Raw genomic sequence first — 22,631 nt, 5'->3', positions numbered from 1 at the left:
GGTTTTCCCCCGTGGCCCGGGGAAGCAGCGGCAGCCCCCGGAGCGGGGGCCCACGTGCAGGGGAGGTTTTTGTTAATTATTCTGGAAGTGCTCCGAGAAAGCAGCGCGGGTTGCCATGGAAGCGCCGGCAGCGCCGATGTCACCGAGGCTCTTTCATGTTCCCAACAACAATTCCCTTTCTTTTTTGGAGCAGACAATGGGAAAAAAAAAAACGTCCCAGGGGAGGGCAGGGGAGGTGGGGGCCGTGTCCGGGGCATGTGACAAACTCGGTGTCCCCTCGTCCCAACTTTGTGCCTGGAGGGGAGAGGGCAGCGGGGCAAATCCAGGAGGGAAATCCAGGGTTGGCGTTGGGTTTGGGATGTTCCAGGGCTGGGGACGCCCAGGGCAGCCCCTCTGGAGCCCCCCGTGCCCTGGGGGTGCCAGCAGAGGGTTAAACACCGCGGAGGGAGCTCAGCAAAGCTGCCCCAGAGGAATCGTCTGGAACAAATTGAGATCCTGCCCGGGAGAGGGAATGGGAGAGCAGGAACGCCGAGACTTGCTAATGCTGCTCTGATGGATGAAAAAAATAAACTGAATTATTGGGAGAGCAGCAGAAAAACTCCAGCAATAAACTCCCCCCTCCCTCAGCTGAGCTGTCCCTGCCCCTTCCAGCCCCCTGAGCCAGGCTGACGGTGGCCCTTTCACCCCTTTATTTTAAGGAATTTCGGTGCCTCATCCCGCAGCCTCTCCCGGCTCCGGGCTGCCCCAGGTCTGCCCAGTGCCCCAGGGGAGGTTTGGAGCAGCTCACGGAGTGCAGGAGCCCGGCCAGGAGCGGCCCAAACATCTGGGAACAGCTGGAGAGCTGCTGGAAGGGCCTGAGCGGCTCCTGCCCCCGGGGGAGCCGCTCCTGTCCTGTCCTGCAGGTCCTGCTGCTCTTCCAGCCCTGCCGGGAGGTGCTGAATGCCTCTACACCCCTGCCAGGACCCGGCTGAACATCTGTAACCTCTGCCAGGACAGTGTGAACATCTCCATACCCCTGCCAGGACAGTGTGAACAATCTCTACACCCCTGCCAGGACAGTGTTAACCACATCTCCACCTCTGCCAGGACAGTGTTAATCACCACTACACCCCTGCCAGGACAGCGTTAACCACCTCTACACCCCTGCCAGGACAGCGTTAACCACCTCTACACCCCTGCCAGGACAGTGTGAACAATCTCTACACCCCTGCCAGGACACTGCTGAACATCTCCAGCTCTGCCAGGACAGTGTTAACCAAGAAAAGAAAAAAAAATTTAAAAATGAGAAGAGAAGAGAAGAGAAGAGAAGAGAAGAGAAGAGAAGAGAAGAGAAGAGAAGAGAAGAGAAGAGAAGAGAAGAGAAGAGAAGAGAAGAGAAGAGAAGAGAAGAGAAGAGAAGAGAAGAGAAGAGAAGAGAAGAGAAGAGAAGAGAAGAGAAGAAGAGAAGGGAGAAAAATGAAAGGATTTAGTGACTTTCTGGTGGCTTTTTGGCGACTTTTGGGCCTGGTCAGCGCCTGCCCTGCCCTCCCGGCTCTGCAGCCACGGCAGCACGTTCCAGTTTTGTTCCAGTTTTTCTATTAAAAGCTCCAAACCCCAGAGTCGGCTCCTCCCCCGGATCCGGAGATTAAAATAAATAAATAAATAAAAAATAAAAAGGTCAATCCTATTTCTCTGCTCGCTGTGTGCATTTTTGAACTCATGCTCTTCACATTCCCAACCACAAAAATGCCCAGAACTCGGGTTTTCGTGGCCGGGGAGCCTCACAACCCGACCCCATCCCCGGGGCCGCGTGAAACTGCCGGGCCTGAAGCTCCAGAGCCCAGAGCACACCCAGGGCTGAGGGAAAACCTGCCTGGGCCCGCCACCAAACCTTCATCTTCTATTTTCACCTCTAGAGCAGTCCTGCTCCACGGGCAGGAGGTGCTGGCGCGGAATTCCCGGCTGGAATCCCCACCTGGAGCTGCTCCTGCGGGGCTGGGATGTCCCCGGGACGCAGAAACCACCACCCGGGCTGAGGAGATCATCGGGATTAGCCACAGCACCGAGATCTTTACCATTATTATTATTATTATTATTATTATTATTATTATTATTAGCTCCAAAATCCCTCCCCGGCACGGCCCGGCTGTTGTTTTGCAGCAGATTTTCGTTGGTTTTGTTCCTTTCTGTGCCTTGGGTTGGATGTTCCGGGCGTGGAGCGACACCAGAAACAGCAAAACGTGTCCCCGGTGATGGAGGGCTGGGAAAAAAGGGCCAAAAAGATCCCCAAAAAAAATCAGCTTGGAGAAAGAAATCACATTATAAATACAGGGATAAAACAGGGGAGAGGCAGAGCAGCGCTGCTGGGGGGGAAAGGCAGCCCCGAGGGGGTCTGAAGGGGAAAAATGAAAAGTTGTTTTAATTATGAAGGCATCGAAGGGGTTTCTGAGGGGGGAATTTAGAAGTGGCTGTAATTAAGACACTGGGTTGAGCTGAGGGATCCAGGGAACTCCCTCGGCGTCCTGGAAAATTCCCTCACCCGAGTCTGGCAGGGAAAAGTGCCAGCAGCTCCCCGGAGGGGACGGGGATTCCCTGTTTCCCTAAGGAAAAACACAAAAATACACAAGAATACAGAAAAAATACAGAAAAAATACAGAAAAAATACAGAAAAAATACAGGAAAAATACACAAAATTACACAAAAATACACAAAAAATACATCAAAAATACACAAAAATATTTTAAAAAATACACAAAAATATACAAAAATTACACAAAAAATATACAAAAATTACACAAAACTCCACAAAAATACACACAAAAAATACACACAAAAATACACAAAAAATTACACAGAATACACAAAACCCAAGAGCTGGGTTTTGGGTGGTTTTGTTGTTGTTGTTGTTGGGTTTTTGGGGGTGTTTTTGGTTTGGTTTTTTTTTTCCCAGGCTCTTCCCAGGAAATCTCCTCACCTCAGCACTTTGGTTTTTAATCTCGCCCTGTCTGCTGCTGCTCCCCGGGCTCCTGCCCTGCCCCGGGCCTGTTCTGCCTGTGACAAAGTTGAATTAAATCACGATTTGCGCCGCGGTTTTTTCCCCTGGGATAGAAAATGCCCCGAGCCCTCCAGCCCTGGGGCTTCTCCCCGTGTTTTCCAGGAGGAATTAAACGTGTGGCTGCTGCAGATATTCCCTCCAGGAGCTGCTGTTGTGCCCGCCTGGGTTTTTATCTGGGCTGTGTTATATAACGGGATGTGCTGGTGTCAATCTGGGAGCTCCAGCGCTGCAACTAATCCACTTTAACCCCGGGCTCAGATGGGGCCTGAATTCCTCGGGATAAAAGGGCAGAATTCACCCAAATGAGCGACAGAGATCCTGCTCCCTCTGCTCTTAGCCCGGGAGGATGGATGGATGTAGGCTGGCCAGGGTTACACACAAAGGGGGGACAAAATGGACAGAAAATGGGAATAAAATGGGGCAAAAAAGGGGCACCAAATGGGCATTAAATGGGCACAGAATGGGCACAGAATGGACACAATACGGACACAAAATGGGCAAAAAATGGGCAGAAAATAGGCAAAAAAAAGGATGATCAGTCACGAGGTCTCACACTTTTATAAGTTTTGGTCCATTTGCACATTGGGGTTTAATTGTGCAATTCCAGCTCCAGGCTGTGAGGTCCCATCCTTCTCGTCCCTCCCTCCAGCCCACCCTTGTTTGTGCTGTTGGGCCTGAACGTTGTCCTTGGTGTGCAGCAGGAGAAGGATTTGTTTTGTGTCCCTGCTCTGCAGAGCTGAGTGACACTGACTGTGAGCTCAGAGCCGCACCCCCGGGCACCACAGAACCCGAAATCCATGAAAACTCAAATTTGGGGCATCCCTGGGGCAGCTGCCGGGGCTCTGAGCCCGGAGGGTTCCAAAGGAAGGGAAGGGGAAGGGGAAGGGGAAGGGGAAGGGGAAGGGGAAGGGGAAGGGATGCCCGGGATCTCTGCTCCAGCCGGCCCAGGATCCCCGCGCTGGGCTCGGCATTCCAGCGGCGCATTCCCAGCCCTCACCCCGAGCTCTGAGCTCACAGGGATGTTTATCCCTGCGGGGAGGGGCCGCGGTTCCGTGCCAGGCCGTGCCGGGCTGCTCCTGCCTCAGCAGCACCCCTAGATATCCCGGCAGCATTCCAGGCCATCCCAGCAGCAATCCCGGCTTTCCCGGCAGGGAAGGATCTCAGTGATGTTGCTGCTGCTCCCACCTGTACCCGAGGGCAGCCCCCGGCCCCCCCCGGACCTTTATTTGTGCGGTGTTTGATGCCATCGCCTTCAAAACGCCCTTTCTCCATAGATCCCAAAGCATGTTAATTGACTCATTAACAAACTGTTAATGGCTGTGTTAATTGGAGTCCTGAGCACGCCTATAAATCACATTTACCGCCGGGCTGCGGGGAGGGGTTGGCTTCGCTCGGGATGGGTGGGCTGAGCTGAGCCGGGGGGACCCCCGAGCCGGGAGCGGCTCAGCCTCTCCTGGGATGCTGCGGGAGGATTTGGGGTCCTGGGGACGGGGACATCCCCTCACCGAGCTCTCCTGGGGACAGGGAACAGGGACATCCCCTCACCGAGCTCTCCTGGGATGCTGCAGGGCCCCCGGAGGAATTTTGGGACCCCGGGGACAGGGACATCCCCTCACCGAGCTCTCCTGGGATGCTGCAGGGCCCCCGGAGGAATTTTGGGACCCCGGGGACAGGGACATCCCCTCACCGAGCTCTCCTGGGATGCTGCAGGGCCCCCGGAGGAATTTTGGGACCCCGGGGACAGGGACATCCCCTCACCGAGCTCTGCCTCAATCGGGGCCGGCGAAAGTCAACGAGAGCGCGTTTGGGGTCGATGGGGTCGCTTCCTCCTCAGTGAAGCGTCAGAGGAAGGGAAATGTCAGCGATCGGTGTTTTTGCCACCCGGGAACAGCGGGGGCCCCTCCAGCCGGTTTATCGGCGCCTGGCAGAGTGGAAGGAGCTCCGAATTCCCTCCGGGATCGCCCTTTACCCACCCCCAGAGGCTGATTTGCCATAAATGCAAATGATGATGAGGAGAGGGCGAAGCCCGGGCACTGGGGTGGGCGGGGGGGACAGCCCGGCTTTGCTGCCTTCATTAATTATAGCCGGCTTTAATTGACCCCCCCCCCCCCCCCCCGTCCTGCCGCCGGCCTCGGAGCCGGGGCTGCGAGTTCCTGGTAAAAATTGCTCAACCAAATTCAGGGACGGCCCCCAGGGGCTGGGAAAAGGCAGCAGCAGCACAAAGACCCGCAGAGGTTTCCCCGAAAGTTCCTGGAGAGGCGCGTTTGTTCCAGGGCGGGTGGGGAGGGACCGGAGGAAAGGGGGATGAGGGAGGTGAGGGGTCGCAGCCGCCAATTCCTGCGCTCGGGGGACGCTGCGGAACCCGGGAGGAGAGACCTTGGGGACAGGGGACAGTAAACGCGACACGGGGGGGGCAGCAGAGACAGCGAGGGGGTTTCCCCCCCAAAAATCGCTGCTCTGCAGGCTCAGGACTCAGCGAAATTAAAATAAATCAATAACTTTGACTCTGCTTCGCTGGTGCTCAGGACCGGCCTCTCCTGGGAGGAAAACCTGGAGTAAAAACACAACACCCAAATAAAAAAAACCCAACTCCCACCCAGGGAAATGGGTGTGGAGCAGCACTTTGGAGCTGCCTTCCTATTTCTATTCCTGTTTTTTTTCCAAAAAACAGGGACACTTTCAACTCCAGCCAGAGGTGACTTCCAGGGAGCCACGTGTGACACCCGGGGTGGATTGAGGGGGGAAACTCCTCTGGGCGAGGCAGCAGCGCCCCGGGGCAGTGAAAGCCCCGAGGAAGAGCCCAAAAGGAGCCGCAGAGGTGAGACACGACGGGACCTGTCCCCTCTGGAATCGCCGGGGAAGGAGCAGCAGCAGCAGGGAGGGATTTATGGAGCCCGTGCTGGGGCAAACCCAGAGCCAGGAGGAGAAATCCCAGCCCCGGACACGCCTGCAGGTGCCTCTCCCAGCCCGGCCATCAATAATTAACAGCCAAGGCCTTTTCCTGCATGTCCCAGGTGCTGGAAGCAGGAACCCCCCCCGAGCAGCCAGGCCTGAGCTCATCCAAGAGTTACAGAAATATTTGAGCTTGGCTTCAACCGCTGCAACCTCCAGCTCGGAGTGGGAGCTGCCGGTGAGCAGAGACGCTCACAGAGGGTTTCGGACGGAGCAGGAGCTGTGGGAGTGCTTGAATTTGTTCCCCGCACGGCGATTTTTGGGGATTTTTGTGTGCTCCGAGCTCTGGGAATTTTCTCCTTTCCAGTGTTGGTCCATCCCCAGCTCACCCTGAGGTGCTCAGACTCAAACCAGGCACTGAGAGGGGACAGAGCAGCGGCTCCACCCCAGCCCAGACCGGGATCTTTGGGCTCACTCCCTCGTGTCCCAGGGAGAGGGATTTGGGGTGACTCCCCTGCCTCGGCTCCCAGCTCCAAACCCGAGAGGGGAACGTCGAAATCGAGCTAAAAAGGGGGGGATTTTCAACCACACCAAAGTTTCCGTGAATAATAGGCTTTGGGAGGCATTACTCTGCAAATCCCAAACGTGGGGTTTGACCTCCTCATGATTATCCCTTTAATTTCGGAAAGCCTTAATCCTCCATTCCATTACACTCAGAGCAGGTGGTGACACGCAGGGGTGACGTGTGCTCGGGATGAACTTCATCCGGCGGTGTCCCCGAGGAGCTCTGGGGACCCTGCACAGCTGTAGGGTCTCCGAGGAGCTTTAGGCACCCTGCACAGTTTTTGGGACCCCACAGAGCTTTAGGGTCCCCACAGAGCTTGGAGGACCCTGCACAGCTTTAGGGTCCTCGAGGAGCTTTAGGGACCCTGAAGACCTTTAGGGTCCCCGAGGACCTTTAGGGTCCGCACACAGTTTTTAAGACCCCGAGAAGCTTTAGTGTGCCCCCCACACACTTTTTGGGACTCCGCGGAGTTCTAGGCCCGCGGGCGGGGCGTGGGCGTGGCACAGGGCGTGGCGCGCTGACGTCACTGCTCATTAGCATGGTCACGCCCCCGGACGCGGTCAGCGCTGGCGCCGCAGGAAAAGTTTGGGGCCGGGATGGACGCGCTGAAATCCGCGGGCCGGGCCCTGCTGAGGAGCCCCAGCGTGCACAGACCGTCCTGGGCCGGCGGGCGGCACAAGAGTGAGAGCGGAGCCCCCTGCGCCGCCCGCGGCTCTGCGCTCCCGTCCCGCATCCCGCCCCCGCTTCTCCCCGCTCCGCTCCTTCTTCCCCCGGCCGCTCTCTCCCCGCGCTCGCTTTTCGCTTTCCTGTCGCTCTCTCTCTCTCTCTCTCTCTCGCAGTTTGTTTGGGGTTGGTTTTTTTTTTTTTCCCTTCACTTTTGGCCGCGCTTTTTGCCGCACGTTTCGCTCCACCCCGTTGCGCGCCCCTTTGCCCGCGGGGCGGCGGCGGGGCCGGGCGGGGGGTGCCCGTGTCCCCTGTGTCCCCCTGTCCCAGTGTCTCCCCGTGTCCCCCTGTGCCTGTGAGCCCATGTCCCAGTGTCGCTCTATCCCCGTGTCCCGCTGTCCCCTGTGTCCCCCGTCCTCGTGTCCCCCTGTCCCAGTGTCCCCAGTGTCTCCCCGTGTCCCCGTGTCCCCCCGCCCGGTTCCATGGCCGGAGCCCCGCGGGCGCTCCGTGCCCCGCTCCCGCTGCTGCCTGTGTCACACGATCGATGTCCCCGTGGCCAGCGGCCACCCGGGCCCTGCCAGGCGCCGTCCCGGGGCCGGGGGGTCACCCCGCACCCCGCGGGGCGACATCGAGCTGGTGGCTGTGGCTGATCCGCGGGGATGACCCGGCCTGTGACACCTGGGATTAGGGATCAGCGGCGACACGAACGGGGCTGGCCTGGGGACATCGCGGGGGGGCCGTGCGACACTTCTGGGCGGTGTGTGACACTTCTGGGGGGCCGTGCGACACTTCTGGGCGGTGTGTGGCACTTCTGGGAGGTGTGTGTGACACTTCTGGGGAGGTGTGACACTCCTGGGGGCTGGCCCGGCAGGGATGTCCCCCGGGGCTGGCTGTGCGGGGCGCTGTCGCTGTCCCCGGGCTGTCCTTCCCCCCCCCCCCCCAACCCCGCGATTAAATCACTTTATTTCCCTGCCAGGACCTGGCCGCAGGTGGCATCGGGCAGCGCTCGGGGGGTCCCCGGGCTCGGGGATTTGGGGATTTGGGGCCCGTCCTGGTTCGGGGGAGGCTCCAGGGAACGCCCCGTGCCCGAGGTGCTGCTGCCTCCTCTCCCCCGGGCTCTGCCCCGTCCGTCTCCTCCCGCAGCCCCCAGCTGAGCCCTGGGGGTTCTGTGTGTCTGGGACTCCTGGAGCATTTCTGGACGGGGTTTTCTGTGTGTCTGGGACTCCTGGAGCATTTCTGGACGGGGTTTTCTGTGTGTCTGGGACTCCTGGAGCATTTCTGGATGGGGTTTTCTGTGTGTCTGGGACTCCAGGAGCTCTCCTTGTGTCCCCAGAGCTGCCCGAGAACTGGACGGACACACGGGAGACGCTACTGGAGGGGATGCTCTTCAGCCTCAAGTACCTGGGCATGACCCTGGTGGAGCAGCCCAAGGGAGAGGAGCTCTCTGCTGCTGCTGTCAAGAGGATCGTGGCCACTGTGAGTGTCCCCGAGTGTCCCCGAGTGTCCCTGCTGGCCCTGCTCTTTGGGGGAGTCTCACTGGGAAAAGTTTTAGAGCTGCTGCAGGGGAGAACCAGGATTTGCAGCTCCAGGGGGTTCAGGATTGCATCCCCAGGAGCTGAGGATTTACAGCTTCGGGGGGTTCAGGATTTGCAGCTCCAGGGGGGTCAGGGTTGCAGCTCCCGTTCAGATTTGCAGCTCCAGTTCAGAACTGCATCCCCAGGAGCTGAGGATTTGCAGTTCCAGCCCCTCCAGGGCCACGGGTGGCTCTCAGGCAGTTGCAGGCCCTGGTGTCAGCCCGGGCTGCGGGATGGGGACACTGGGGACAGTGTGTGTGTGCCCGAGCTCTGGCTGCCCGTGATAAGGCAGGGCGTGTGGGGAGCTCTGAGCTGCTGGGATCAGCCTGCCCCGGGGCTGGGTGCCCTCAGCGGGGCAGGGGCAGCGTTTGGAGGGTGCCCAGTGCCCCTCTGGGTGTTCCTGCCCAGGATTTGGAGGGTTCAGAGGGGAAGGGAGCAGGGCAGCTCGCTCCAGTCCCCAGTCACAGCCACCATCCCCTGGTGCCTCAGAGGGATGGATTTCCAGCCTTCCCCTGATCCCAGACCTGCTCCTGCACATTTCCAGCCCTTCCCCTGACTCCCAGCCCTGCTCCAGCCCGGGGCCTCCCCCCAGGGTGAAATGAAGTCTCCTTTAAGCCCTTGTAAAAGGGAATGAGGCTCCAGTAACACCCCGGGGCTGGGGCAGGGCTGCTCTGGGCAGGGCTTTGGGGTGCCCAGGGCTGAGAATTCCAGCCTGGAGCTCTGTGGATGGGAGTTATTTCTGGGCTGAGTGTGAGCTGCGGGCTGAGAGCTGCAGGACAGTAAATAAGAGAAAGTGGCTCTTCTCCTAAAAGTCTGGTTTGAGGCTGATGTCCTGTGCAGGGGGGGATTGGGCTGCACAGCCTGGGAGCTCCACCTTGGCCAGGTGCTCCCAGCACAGCTCCTGTGGCCCTGGGTGTCACCAGAGCAGCCCCCAGGTCGTGCTGGTGGCCCTGGGGACACCCCTGTGCGGGTGCTGGGCTGGCAGTGTCCGTGCTCAGCTCCCCGTCTGCCAGCACAGACCCCCGGGGAAGGGCAGGGGAGGGTTAACCCAGTGTCCCTCCTCTGTGCATCCCCACCCGAACACCCTCGGAGGTGCCAGGGCGCTAACCCCGAGGCGTCCCCTCCCTCTGTCCCTCCCCAAGGCAAAAGCCAGCGGGAAGAAGCTGCAGAAGGTGACCCTGAAGGTGTCACCCCGGGGGATTGTGCTGAGGGACAGCCGGAGCAACGAGCTCATCGAGAACATCTCCATTTACAGGTGGGTTCTGCCTGCTCCCCTGCGCCACGGGGCTGCAGCCAGGGTGGGCACAGAATGGGCACAAAATAGGCACAGAATGGGCACAAAATAGGCACAGAATGGGCACAGAATGGACCCAAAATGGGCACAAAATGGACAGAAAATGGACCCAAAATGGGCACAGAATGGACCCAGAATGGGCACAAAATGGGCACAGAATGGACAGAAAATGGATCCAAAATGGGCACAGGATGGACCCAAAATGGGCACAAAATGGGCACAGAATGGACCCAAAACGAGCACAATAATGCACAGCTGGTCCCACGGTCTCATAGTTTTATAAGTTTTGCTCCATTTGCACATTGGGGTTTAATTGTGCAATTCCAGCTCCAGGTGATGCAGTCCCATCCTTCTTGTCCCTCCCTCCAGCCCACCCTTGTTTGTGCTTTTGGGGCCTGAAGTTTGTCCCAGTTGTTCTGGGCCTCCAGCAGGAGAAGGATTTGTTTTGTGTCCCTGCCCTGTGCAGAGCTGAGTGACACTGACTGTGAGCTCAGAGCCGCACCCCTGGGCACCACAGAACATGAAATACATTAAATTTCAGACTTCAGCCATCCCTGGGAGGGATCTGTGCCAAGCCTGGGGACATCCCCGTGCTCCCTGCCTGAGCCCCGGGAGGGTTTGGAGCCCCCAGGAGGGTTTGGGGCCTCTCCCCCGAGCTCAGAGCTCCCCCAAATTCGTGTCGTTGTCCCTCTCAGGATCTCCTACTGCACGGCAGACAAGAGCCACGACAAAGTGTTTGCCTACATTGCCCAGAACCAGCTGAATGAGAACCTGGAGTGCCACGCCTTCCTCTGCTCCAAACGGAAAATGGTCAGTGCTGGGGGGAGGAGGAGGAGGCACAGAGAGGAGCGGGGCCAGGAATGGGATTTAGGGCACAGGTGAGAGCCCTGTGCCCCCGGAAATCCCTCCCTGGAGCCAAAATCCCAAACCCCTCTGGGGGCCGTCCCCACCCTGTGCCGGTTCTCTGCCCACACCTCTCTTCCTGTTCTCTGCCTCTCCCAGCTCCTTTTTTTTCCCCTTGGAGAGAATAATGGGAGTTGCAGGTTGTCTCCCCCTCCGTCAGCCCGTGCTCCCGTCCTCGCAGGGCCGAGATAAGCCTGGGCTGTGCAAATTAAAATTTAAATCTTCCTGGTGCTAAAGGAGTTATCTCCGTGCTGCATCAGCTCAGTGCATCCCCTCCCCAAATAAAGTTCTCCAAAAGCCTTTTTGTGGCAAAAAAAAAAGAAAAAAAACCTAGGAACATCTTCCTTTTTTCCTGGTGTGTGAGATGCAGGAAGATCCTGCTGCTGAGGTGATCCCTGCTCCCAGGCTGGGAGCCAGCCCTCCCCGGGGCAGGGGCCCTGGGGGCACCACAGCTCCCCTGCACAGGCACGTAATTAGCCCATAATTTTAGTTCCTGGGTAATTCTCAACAGTGGCTGGCTCTATTAAACTTGATTCAGATATGACAGCTTAAATTGTAAACAGCTGTGAGGAGTTTCATACTTAATTACCATATTTAAGGGTTTGGAGTTGTTTTTTTTTTGCCATAAAGCATTTGCACTTTCCATCAAGGATGTAAATAGCTCCCACGTTCCCAGGAGCTCTCCTGCCTGCCAGCCTGGATTGGGGTCTCGGGGGGGTTTTGAGGGGTGCTGTGCCCTGTCTGTGTCCCCTCCCCACGTCCCTGGGAGCTGCCAGGGCTGCCGGTGCCAGCCCCGCCTCGGGGTTTGTCCTGTCCTCAGCCTGGGGGAACAAACTCTGGAGCATTCCCCAGAGGATTGCTGTTCCCTGCTGGAGCTGGGGCTGCTCCTGAGCTCTGGGGGTGGCGTTTGTGTCACTGCTGCAGGAGCTGCATTGGGGCTGCATTGGTGCTGCAGGGAGGTGTCCCTGCTGCTGTCCCTGCAGCCTGGCACACACACACAGACCCACCTTGGGGACACCTGGGCTGTCCCTGCAGCCTGGCACACACACACACACACACACACCTTGGGGACACCTGGGCTGTCCCTGCCGAGCTCCCAGCGCCCCAGGGCTGATCCCTGGGGGATGTTGGTGGCTCTGGCGGCGCTGCAGGGGCTGCAGGAATGGGTTTGGGGACGGGGTTTGGGGCACCGAAAGCGCCGAGCTGAGCTGTGGGGAGCGGGGAGAGCCCGGCCAGGGGCAGCTGCCGTGTCCCCATCTGTCACCTCCTGGCTGGGACAGCCCTGGGACAGCTCCTGCAGGGTTTGGTGCTCAGGGCTGCTCAGCTCCAGGTGAACGCTGCTGGGCCAAGCAGAGATTGCAGTGATTTCAGAGATTTTGTCAAGAGATTTTGGGGATTTCAGAGATGGATTTTTTTCAGTGATGCTTTCAGTGATTCCAGTGCTGATTTCAGAGATTTCAGTGTCTGATTTCAGTGATTCCAGTGCTGATTTCAGAGATTTCAGTGTCTGATTTCAGTGATTCCAGTGCTGATTTCAGAGATTCCAGTGTCTGATTTCAGTGATTTCAGGGCTGATTTCAGTGTCTGATTTCAGTGATTTCAGTGCTGATTTCAGTGATCTCAGTGGCCGATTTCAGTGCTGATTTCAGAGATTTCGGTGTCCGATTTTGGTGGTTTCAGTGCTGATTTCAGAGGTTCCAGTGCTGATTTCAGAGACCCCAGCCCCGTTCACGCCCTCCCTCTCTGCTCCCTGCAGGCTCAGGCTGTCACCCTCACCGTGGCTCAGGCCTTCAAAATCGCCTTCGAGTTCTGGCAGGCAGCAAAGGAAGGTGAGCTGCCCTCCCCTCCCCTGCCCAGGGCCTGCCTCGGTGTTTCCCCAGAGCATCCCGAATTTCCAGGTGCCTTTGGGCAGCCCGGGGAACCCAGCCGGGTTTTGGGGCCTGGTGGGGGTTTTGATTTCTCCTTCCCCGAGGGGATAAAAGCTCCCACTGGTGTCCCCAGCCCTCACAGCCTGATGGCATTTCCCTGTTTTGCAGAGAAGGAGAAGAGGGAAAGGTCCATCCTGGAGGCAGAAGGGACCAGCTCAGAGGCTCCTGCACATCCTGTCACACGTGAGGCAGAGCTGTGCCCCGAGGGATGGGGATTGTCCCTGGACAGGCCATGGGGATTGTCCCTGAGGGATGGGGATTGTCCCTGGACAGCACCGGGACAGCCTGAAGGGTTTTTCCCCGAGCAGGACGGGCTCGTGGCAGGGTTCTGCCGGCCAGGAGGAGCACCTTTCCGAGTCCTCGGCTGCCAGCTGAGCGCTCCCTGTCCCCTGGCGTGTCCCCTGGTGCCCCGGGCTGAGCGGCTGTAATGTCGTTCTGGGCTCAGCCTGGCTCTGCACAGCCCCCCTGGGCTCCGGGGCCGTGTCACATCCCACGCACCCGCCGTGGCCCGGCCCGAGGCGGGAGGACAGCCAGGGCTGCGAAATGAGCCCGTGAAATCAGAAATCCTTCCAGCCCAGTGCCGCCTCCGGGGGCCAGGACAGGGACAGGGGGGGCAAAAGGCCGCCCCCGCTCCGTGCTGGCCACGGAGATAAGAGGATTTGGCACAAAACAGCTTTGAACTGGGCTCCCCTCCCGGCTGGCACATCCCGCCCCTCCCTGGGAAGGCTCGGGGGGGAAACCTCTCCCGAAGGGTGGCACGGGGGCCAGACCCAGCCTGGGGCTGTGCGAAGGAGCTCCAGGGGGATGCTCCGTGGCCGGGATGCTCCTGCAGGCGCTGGGGCTTCCCGGGGTCTGAATTTCCCCCCTCCCCGGGGCAGGATTTGCCCTCAGCCCTGTAGATGCTGCCGCAGCTCGGTGAATTGTCCTGGGCTGGGCTCTGGGTGCTGCGCGGGGGCTGCTGTGCCCTGGGGCTCCCCCCGGACGTGGGTGGGCACCCAGGGGCTCCCCAAAGGCTGCTGGAGGGCTGGGGACACCCTCAGGGGCCGTTCCTGGAGCTGCTGCGTCAACCAGAGACCCCCGGGGTGGGGGCAGCCCCCCAGTGATGTTGTTTTACGTACGGTGACTCAGGCTTCCAACTTCAGAAGGCTGAGATTACTCTTTTTTTTAAAAAAATTATTTTTCGGGATGTGTTTTCTTTCTATATCACTTTGCAGGAACTAATTTAACGAGTAACGCAAAAAAGCAAACTTCCTTTCTTTGTGCGTGAGTTAAACCAGAGGGACATCAAGGAGAAGTCCCTCTTTAAAAAGAAAAATATGAATAACATAAGCGCAGTTAACGAAACTGTTACAGTTTACAAAAAAAACCTGTCACAGTTTACAAAACCACTTATTTATTTTAAAAAAAAATCTTAATTTTTAAGAAATTAAGAAAATATTTTTTCTTTAAAAAAAAAAAAAAATTAAAAAAACACCTGGACATCTGAGAGAGGAACGCAAAGGGACACCTCAGTGCTCGGGTTGCTGCAGAAAGCCTTGCCTGGTGCCTCCTCCTGTGCCCTCAGTGCCCCTCTGCTCTGCCCCACAGCAGCAGCCATGGGGAACCTGCTGGATTTGGAGGACCCCACCAGCTCCCCCCTGGGCAGCAGCAGCAGCCCCAGCGAGTCCCCAGAGCTGGGCAGGAGCAGCTTTGGGCCCAGCCCCTCCGTCAACAACAACGTGGTGTGGGTAAGGCAGGGCCAGGAGAGCTCCCCGGGCTCCTCCGGCCCCACCTGGGGGCTCTGGGGGCTCCTGAGCTGCCCAGGGCTGGGAGCGATGGATTTCCAGTGCCTGCTGCCCCGGGAGGGATCAGTGAACGGGGTGGGACAAAGCTGCTGCCGGGGGGTGGAATGTCCCTGCTGCTGGAGCAGCTTTTCCCAGGGGTTTGTCACTCGGAGCAGAGGCTGCTCTGCTCAGGGCCAGAATTCACTGCCTGGGTGCCTTTTGTTCGCTGCTCACCGAAGTTAGTTACGTTTGTGGTTATGTTTGTGGTCACGGTTGGGTTTGTTTCCCCCCCGCTGGTGTCTCTGGGGGCTCGGGACGTCCTCAGCCCCGTGGTTTGATTGTTTCCTGGGTCTCTGCTGCAGCCCTGATCCGTCGGGGGCCTCTCCCTCCTCCCCTCCAGGCTGGGGGAGGGCGGCCTTAGCTGGGATTTCGGGGAGGAACTCAGATTATTGTGCCATGCCCTCGCCTGCTGTGCTATTGGAACTTTTCCTCCTCTCAGCCTTGGCAGTTTAGAGCTGATTCTGAATCCTTCGGCTCTTTCTGCTGTCACAGATCCCTAAAAGCCTTCTTACCTTTAATATTTCCCACAGCTGGCTGGGATTTTGGGAAGGGATTCCCCCCCTGGCAGGGGCGGGGGGCGGCTGTGGCAGTGCCCAGGGCCAGGCTGGGGCGCTGGGATTTCAGCTCCCTGCCCACCCAAACCGTGCCAAGGCTCTGTGACCCCCAGGCAGGCTGCCCCGGGCTCTCATCCCCCCTCTCTGGAGCCCCTCTGCCTGCAGGATTTTGGGGAATTTTGGAGAAAAGATATTGCCCGGAGCCCGTTCCTCCAGCCTGAGGCTCGCCAGGTTAAACCTGAAGATGAGCTCCGAGGCTGAAGGAAATCCTGCAGCTTTATCAGCAATCTCCAGTCCCTCCCTGCTCCCTGAGCTCTCACACTGCACTCATTAATTGCATTAAGGCAGTAAGAGCATCACGGGATTTGGGGAATGGCCTGGCTGCGGCAGAGCCCTCACAGGGCAGGGAAACCTCTGTCCCCTGCAGGGGAAAGGCTGGCAGCAGGGCAGGGGAAAAGGTGGGAAATGGATCCGTGGAGAAGTTTTTCAAGTTTGGTAGAAGGCTCGCAGAGTATTTATCTGTTTGCAAACACTGGGGTAGCAAAGGTTGATTGAGAAATGCTGCGGGATGGGGCAGACGTCGTGGGGAGAGAAATGGAGCTGGAAGCAAGTTTTAAACCACGATGGCTTTGTAAAAAAGGCTGGATGCTTTGGAGAAATAGAACCAGGAAAGGTGCACTGGCCCCACGAGGGGTGATTTTGGATGGTTCGGGCTCCCAGAGCTGCCGTTGATGCCCCTGCTGTGCCAGGGAGGATTTCAGGGAGGATTTTAGGGATGATTTCAGTGGTCCTGATCCAGAAAAGCCCCAGGGAGCTCCAGGAGCTCTGTGCAGGTCCCTGCTCAGTGCAGGACACGGAGCTGGGGGCTGAGGGATGGGTCAGGGCAGAGTTGGGGGCTGAGGGATGGGTCAGGGCAGAATTGGGGGCTGAGGGATGGGTCAGTGCAGGGCGGGGGGCTGAGGGATGGGTCAGTGCAGAATTGGGGGCTGAGGGATGGGTCAGGGCAGGGCTGGGGGCTGAGGGATGGGTCAGGGCAGAGTTGGGGGCTGAGGGATGGGTCAGGGCAGGGCTGGGGGCTGAGGGATGGGTCAGGGCAGAGTTGGGGGCTGAGGGATGGGTCAGTGCAGAATTGGGGGCTGAGGGATGGGTCAGTGCAGAATTGGGGGCTGAGGGATGGGTCAGTGCAGAGTTGGGGGCTGAGGGATGGGTCAGTGCAGAGTTGGGGGCTGAGGGATGGGTCAGGGCAGAGTTGGGGGCTGAGGGATGGGTCAGGGCAGAGTTGGGGGCTGAGGGATGGGTCAGGGCAGAGTTGGGGGCTGAGGGATGGGTCAGTGCAGAATTGGGGGCTGAGGGATGGGTCAGTGCAGAATTGGGGGCTGAGGGATGGGTCAGTGCAGAGTTGGGGGCTGAGGGATGGGTCAGTGCAGAATTGGGGGCTGAGGGATGGGTCAGGGCAGGGCTGGGAGCTCAGGGACGGCTCACCCTGGGGCAGAATCAGCCCGTTTGGGGCCAGAGGAAAGGGCCAGGCCCCTGCAATTCCCCTTTTCCCCGCGCACAGGGAGAGCAGGATTGCAGGGGAGGTGATTGAGGCACTCACAAACCAACAGTCACGGGTGGGTTTCTTTGTGGGTTTTTTTTTATTATTTTATTTTATTTTTCTCTTGTCTGAGCGCAGAGCCAGATCTCTAAATACACTTTGGTGCAGTTCTCTTAGCAACTACTTGTCTCTCTTTTTATCTCTCAACAAAGGAAATGGATGATGGTCTCGACGAGGCGTTCTCAAGGTAATTCTCATCGCTCCCTGCAGGAGGGGAGCAGCCCCAGAGCCCGGGCTGCTTTCTGCCTTTTAATAACGCTCCTTCATCTCATCGGGGCTGTGATCTGACCCGGGCAGCTGCCCCGGCAGCGCCTCGGCTGGGAATTGAAAGATAGGCTTGAAGGCTGCCTGATAAGCCAAATGTTTTGACAACCTTTTAAGGATGGAGAGAGGGAGGGGGGAGGCTGTGCGTGACGGGGAATTGAGTTCCCCCAGCAGTTGCTGCCTCTGCTCCCACTCCCCGAGGCTTTTCCAGGCTGTGTGGCCTCCAGGTCAAGGGGTTTATTCCTCTTCCCACCGCCAATGGAACCTGCCCTGCCCGCGCTGAGCAATCCAACAGAGCCAAACAAACCCGTTTCCTTTCGGGTTTTCCTGGCAGGGCTGGTGTGGTTCGTGTGGGTCCCATCCTCCTCTTCCTCCTGCTCTTCCTCGCCGCGGGGCTGGGAGGTGCTGGAGGGGGGAGTGGGGCAGGGGAAGGGTTTGGAGCAGTTCCTGCTCGGCCCGTGGGGTCGTGCGTGGCTCTCAGGGGGGATTTACAGCTTCCCCTGGGGCTGATGGATGTGCTGCTCTCCCGGTGCTGTGCTGGCCCTGCCGCCGCGGATGGGGCTGCTCTGGGGCTCTGTCCTGCCCCGCTCTGGGGCTCTGTCCTGCCCCGCTCTGGGGCTCTGTCCTGCCCTGCTCTGGGGCTCTGTCCTGCCCCGCTCTGGGGCTCTGTCCTGCCCCGCTCTGGGGCTCTGTCCTGCCCCGCTCTGGGGCTCTGTCCTGCCCCGCTCTGGGGCTCTGTCCTGCCCTGCTCTGGGGCTCTGTCCTGCCCCGCTCTGGGGCTCTGTCCTGCTCTGCTCTGGGGCTCTGTCCTGCTCTGCTCTGGGGCTCTGTCCTGCCCTGCTCTGGGGCTCTGTCCTGCCCTGCTCTGGGGCTCTGTCCTGCCCCGCTCTGGGGCTCTGTCCTGCCCCGCTCTGGGGCTCTGTCCTGCCCCGCTCTGGGGCTCTGTCCTGCCCCGCTCTGGGGCTCTGTCCTGCCCCGCTCTGGGGCTCTGTCCTGCTCTGCTCTGGGGCTCTGTCCTGCCCCGCTCTGGGGCTCTGTCCTGCCCTGCTCTGGGGCTCTTTCCTGCCCTGCTCTGGGGCTCTGTCCTGCCCCGCTCTGGGGCTCTGTCCTGCCCCGCTCTGGGGCTCTGTCCTGCCCCGCTCTGGGGCTCTGTCCTGCTCTGCTCTGGGGCTCTGTCCTGCCCCGCTCTGGGGCTCTGTCCTGCCCCGCTCTGGGGCTCTGTCCTGCTCTGCTCTGGGGCTCTGTCCTGCCCCGCTCTGGGGCTCTGTCCTGCCCCGCTCTGGGGCTCTGTCCTGCTCCGCTCTGGGGCTCTGTCCTGCCCTGCTCTGGGGCTCTGTCCTGCCCCGCTCTGGGGCTCTGTCCTGCCCCGCTCTGGGGCTCTGTCCTGCCCCGCTCTGGGGCTCTGTCCTGCTCTGCTCTGGGGCTCTGTCCTGCCCTGCTCTGGGGCTCTGTCCTGCCCTGCTCTGGGGCTCTGTCCTGCCCCGCTCTGGGGCTCTTTCCTGCCCTGCTCTGGGGCTCTTTCCTGCCCTGCTCTGGGGCTCTTTCCTGCCCTGCTCTGGGGCTCTGTCCTGCCCCGCTCTGGGGCTCTGTCCTGCCCCGCTCTGGGGCTCTGTCCTGCCCCGCTCTGGGGCTCTGTCCTGCCCCGCTCTGGGGCTCTGTCCTGCCCCGCTCTGGGGCTCTGTCCTGCCCCGCTCTGGGGCTCTGTCCTGCTCTGCTCTGGGGCTCTGTCCTGCCCCGCTCTGGGGCTCTGTCCTGCCCCGCTCTGGGGCTCTGTCCTGCCCCGCTCTGGGGCTCTGTCCTGCTCTGCTCTGGGGCTCTGTCCTGCCCCGCTCTGGGGCTCTGTCCTGCCCTGCTCTGGGGCTCTGTCCTGCTCTGCTCTGGGGCTCTGTCCCGCCCCGCTCTGGGGCTCTGTCCCGCCCCGCTCTGGGGCTCTGTCCTGCTCTGCTCTGGGGCTCTGTCCTGCCCCGCTCTGGGGCTCTGTCCTGCCCCGCTCTGGGGCTCTGTCCTGCTCTGCTCTGGGGATCTGTCCTGCCCTGCTCTGGGGCTCTGTCCTGCTCTGCTCTGGGGCTCTGTCCTGCTCTGCTCTGGGGCTCTGTCCTGCTCTGCTCTGGGGCTCTGTCCTGCTCTGCTCTGGGGCTCTGTCCTGCTCTGCTCTGGGGCTCTGTCCTGCCCCGCTCTGGAGCTCTGTCCTGCTCTGCTCTGGGGCTCTGTCCTGCCCTGCTCTGGGGCTCTGTCCCGCCCTGCTCTGGTGCCCCGGGCTGTCCCAGCATCCCGGGCCGCTGGTGACTCGGAGCTTGGGCTGCTCATGGCCCTGCACATCCCTCCCCTTTTCCCAAAACTGGGGAGTAATCTCGGGATTTTGTTTTGATGTTGTGCCTGTCCCGGATGAAACCCCAAACGTCTGAGTTGACCTCCGGCCGCGGTGCTGCAGTGTTCTCACAGGGGGACTGAAATCACCCAGCAACAACCCGGGCTTTGTGAAACACCTGAGGAGCTGTTGAGCAGCTCCCGGGGATGCTCTGCCAGCCCGCGGGGTGTGGGGTGCCCAGGCTGCACATTCCCGGGATGCTTGCAGGGGAAATGCTGGGAGGAGGCAGCAGCAGGGCTGGCAGTGCTGTGTGCCACCTCCCCTTGGCCTTTCTCCCCTCCTGAGGGTTTCCACACCCCCGGGGTGTGGAGCTGCGGCTCTGGGGGTGCAGCAGGAGTCCAGCTCGGCTCTCTGGAGGCACTTGGCCATCAGCAAAAAGCCTTTTTTGCCACACACAGCGGGCACCAGCTGCTGACTTCTCGGGGTGTCTTCACTGAGGACTGTGGCCATGGGTGGCTGTAGGAGCAAAGTCCTTTATGGCGTGGCTGGATCAGCCCTGTGGAGGCAGAGCTGTTCCTGCCGCCAAGTCCTCGTGTCCCAAGCAGGAGCGGTAACAGCAGCACCCATACTGTGTGTGCCCTCAGTGTGGGTGTTCTGCCATTCTCTCTGTGTGTGTTTATTCTGTTTTTAGCTGTGCTTTACTCTGTGTTTCTGTGCCCCCCCCAGACTGGCCCAGTCCAGGACAAACCCCCATGTCCTGGACACGGGGCTGACAGCTCAGGACATCCAGAGTGCAGAGACTCTGTCCCCCGTGGACTGGAACAGGATGGAGCCCAGCACTGCAGAGAAGGATGATCTCTTCATGTTCTGAGGGTTCAGGAGAGGAAAACCACTCCCCGCCCGTGGCCTGGATCCTGCTGGAACCTCCCAGGGGCTCTGCAGCAGCTCCCAGGGTGGCACAGCCCGGTTTAGACCAAAGCTTCACCAACCCAACACGGATTATTTTTATACCTTGCTTTTTTATCTAAACCACGAGACGCTCTGGGACGTATTTATTCCGAGTTTACAGAGTTCCTGGGCGGTGTGGGGAGCGGCTGCAGCAGTGCCTGCCCCTCCTGCAGGCAGCCTGGGCACCCCCAGAGCCCCTCTGGCATCCCCCAGCCGAGGGGGGGATGCACACACAGCTCCCAGGGCTCCTAATCCCTGTCCTGGAACAACAGCATCACCTGCCCGGCCAGGGAGGGGCTGTGCAGCAGCTGCTGACGGTGTGGAATCACAGAGGGGGCAGAGCTGGTGCTTTGTGCCCGTGTCTGTGGCACTGTCACAGCTGCCACTCACCCCGGGGCCCTCCCTCCTCTGGGAACTGTCGCTTTCGAACCCAAAGACTCCACGAGGTTTTGCACTTTAAAAAACTCGACCTGAAAGCAACGGTCCGGATTGTCAAGGTAAGCAGTGCCTGGAACTCCTCCTCAGAAGCTATTCACCCAAAAAAAAAAACCAAACCAGCCCCCACCCTGGCGATGCTGCAGCTCGAGGCTGACCCCTCACCTCCGCGTCCCAAAGCTCCGCTGGCCTGAAGAGCACAACCAGCAGGGAGGGAGGATTCGTTCTGCCGAATTCTGCTGGAAAGGGCACTTGGGGAGCAGCGGCAGCAGCACGGGTTTGTGTTCCCAGCCTGGCCCAGCGCCTTTCCCTGCCCAGGACTCCTTCCTGCCCCAAAACCGTGCGGTTGTTGCTGATGGGTTTGACCTGAGGGGCTCCCACCCCTCGTCCCTGACAGCTCCCGGGGGCTCGGGGAGCTCCGGCTCCCCCGGCACTGAGAACCAGCCGCGGAGGGGGAAGAAAGCTCGTGCTAATTAGAAGATGGCGTTTAATTATCCCAAACAGTCGCACTGGCACCTGGCAGTGTTTGTGGCCTTACGTGAAGTGGACTAATCCGTTTTATAGACTTGCAGCTCGGGTTTGAGGCACTAATTCATTCCCCAGACAGCTCTTCAGAGCTCCCCTCCAACTGCTCCCGGGGAGGGAAGAAACCCTCTCTGTCAGCTCTGGGAATTCATCAGGAAGCAGCTGAGTGACTCTGCCTTTAGCTTTGAGATATTTTTTCCCCCCCAAGTGTGAGTGTGAGAAGGTGTTGAGGCCTCGTGGGGCTGACTCACCACGTCCCTGATCAAACCTGTGCTCTGTGCGTGCTGCAGAGCGGAGTTGGAGGCAGCTTCACACCTTGGAAGGGCCGTGCCCAGGGCTGCCCTGGTCCTGAGTGCCGCAGCAGCCTCCAGGGGTGGGGGGCATCAGCAGGGGCTGGTGCTGCAAACCCAGCAGTGCCTGCAGCCAGCCCTCAGCCCAGCCCAGGCAGCTCGGAGCCGCCCCGGAGCTGGGATGGAGCCTGAGGATCTCCCTGTGCATTGACCTCTCTCCTTCCCTGGAGACCCCAGCAGCAGATCCTGGAATTCACAACACTATCCCTGTGTGTCTGGAGTGGTTCTGGTTTGTTGTTTTATAAATAAGAAAACCTGATGCTGTAAAGAATGTTCTGTACTGAGGGGAATAAAAACTCTGCCTTTTTTTTTTTTTTTTTTTTTTTTTTTTTTTTGGAGCCTCCTCCGTGCTGGGTGATCCCTGATTTTCCCTGTGGCTCCTCTAATGCCGTGGCAGCTTTTGTGTTCTCTGGGTTCAGCCTGTCCCTGGTGAGGGGCAGGATCGGGAGTGTCCTGGGGAGGGGATTCGGGGGGCTGCAGCTGGGCCCTGCCCTGCTCCAGGGGCGGCTGGGGTGCACACAGGGCTGCAGGACCCCGTCCCTGTGCGGCTGCTTTGGCCTGCAGGTCAGGCTGTGATGGAACTCGGTGCTGCAGCCTCATCTGCCCACAAAGAGTGACACCAAACCCCCCCCAGATCTCTTCCCTGGCAGAGTTTCTGAGGCACAAAGTGCTTTTTTTTTTTCCTCTGGGGGCAGCTGAATTTTTGTGTAGGTAAAGAGAGGCCAGCAGAGCCCTGGGTGCCGGACCCTCTGCAGCTCCCAGCTGCTCACGCCTTACCTGGGGAACACCTGGAGAAACCCCCGGCCTGGACCTGCCTGTGCCCCCTCCCTGTGCCCCCCCTCTGCAGTGCCACCTCCCCTCCCTCGCTGCCAGCCAAAATAAATCCACTAAAAGTTCAATTTTTGTTTTGTTTCGGCCGGAAAGTGCCGGCTCCAGGCTGAGCTGTCCGCGATGACGGCGAGTGCGGAGCCCCG

At 59.5% G+C, this 22,631-nt stretch overlaps 1 protein-coding gene across 3 annotated transcripts; it reads left to right on the top strand.

Moving 5' to 3' along the window:
- Positions 1–5,373: 5,373 nt before the first annotated feature.
- Positions 5,374–21,970, top strand: LDLRAP1 (low density lipoprotein receptor adaptor protein 1). 3 transcript variants are annotated; one of them, XM_066204354.1, is made up of 9 exons: positions 5,376–7,172; positions 8,488–8,630; positions 9,871–9,983; positions 10,718–10,832; positions 12,682–12,754; positions 12,962–13,036; positions 14,441–14,580; positions 16,980–17,014; positions 20,126–21,970. In XM_066204354.1, the coding sequence occupies exons 1-9, from the start codon at positions 7,088–7,090 to the stop codon at positions 20,268–20,270; spliced, it is 924 nt and encodes a 307-aa protein (XP_066060451.1). In that variant the 5' UTR covers positions 5,376–7,087; the 3' UTR covers positions 20,271–21,970. The 3 variants fall into 3 exon arrangements, with proteins under 3 accessions (XP_066060450.1, XP_066060449.1, XP_066060451.1); XM_066204353.1 differs by lacking the exons at positions 16,980–17,014; positions 20,126–21,970 and having other exon boundaries at positions 5,374–7,172; positions 14,444–16,119; XM_066204352.1 differs by lacking the exons at positions 16,980–17,014; positions 20,126–21,970 and having other exon boundaries at positions 5,374–7,172; positions 14,441–16,119.
- The last annotated feature ends 661 nt before the right edge of the window (positions 21,971–22,631 follow it).

Source organism: Chamaea fasciata, unplaced genomic scaffold (genome assembly GCF_029207755.1).
Source record: "Chamaea fasciata isolate MVZ Bird 193981 ecotype frontalis unplaced genomic scaffold, bChaFas1.0.hap1 SCAF_26, whole genome shotgun sequence".
Taxonomy (NCBI): domain Eukaryota; kingdom Metazoa; phylum Chordata; class Aves; order Passeriformes; family Sylviidae; genus Chamaea; species Chamaea fasciata.
The sequence above is the reverse complement of the archived record's forward strand: the minus strand, read 5'-3'. Positions and strand labels throughout refer to the sequence as shown.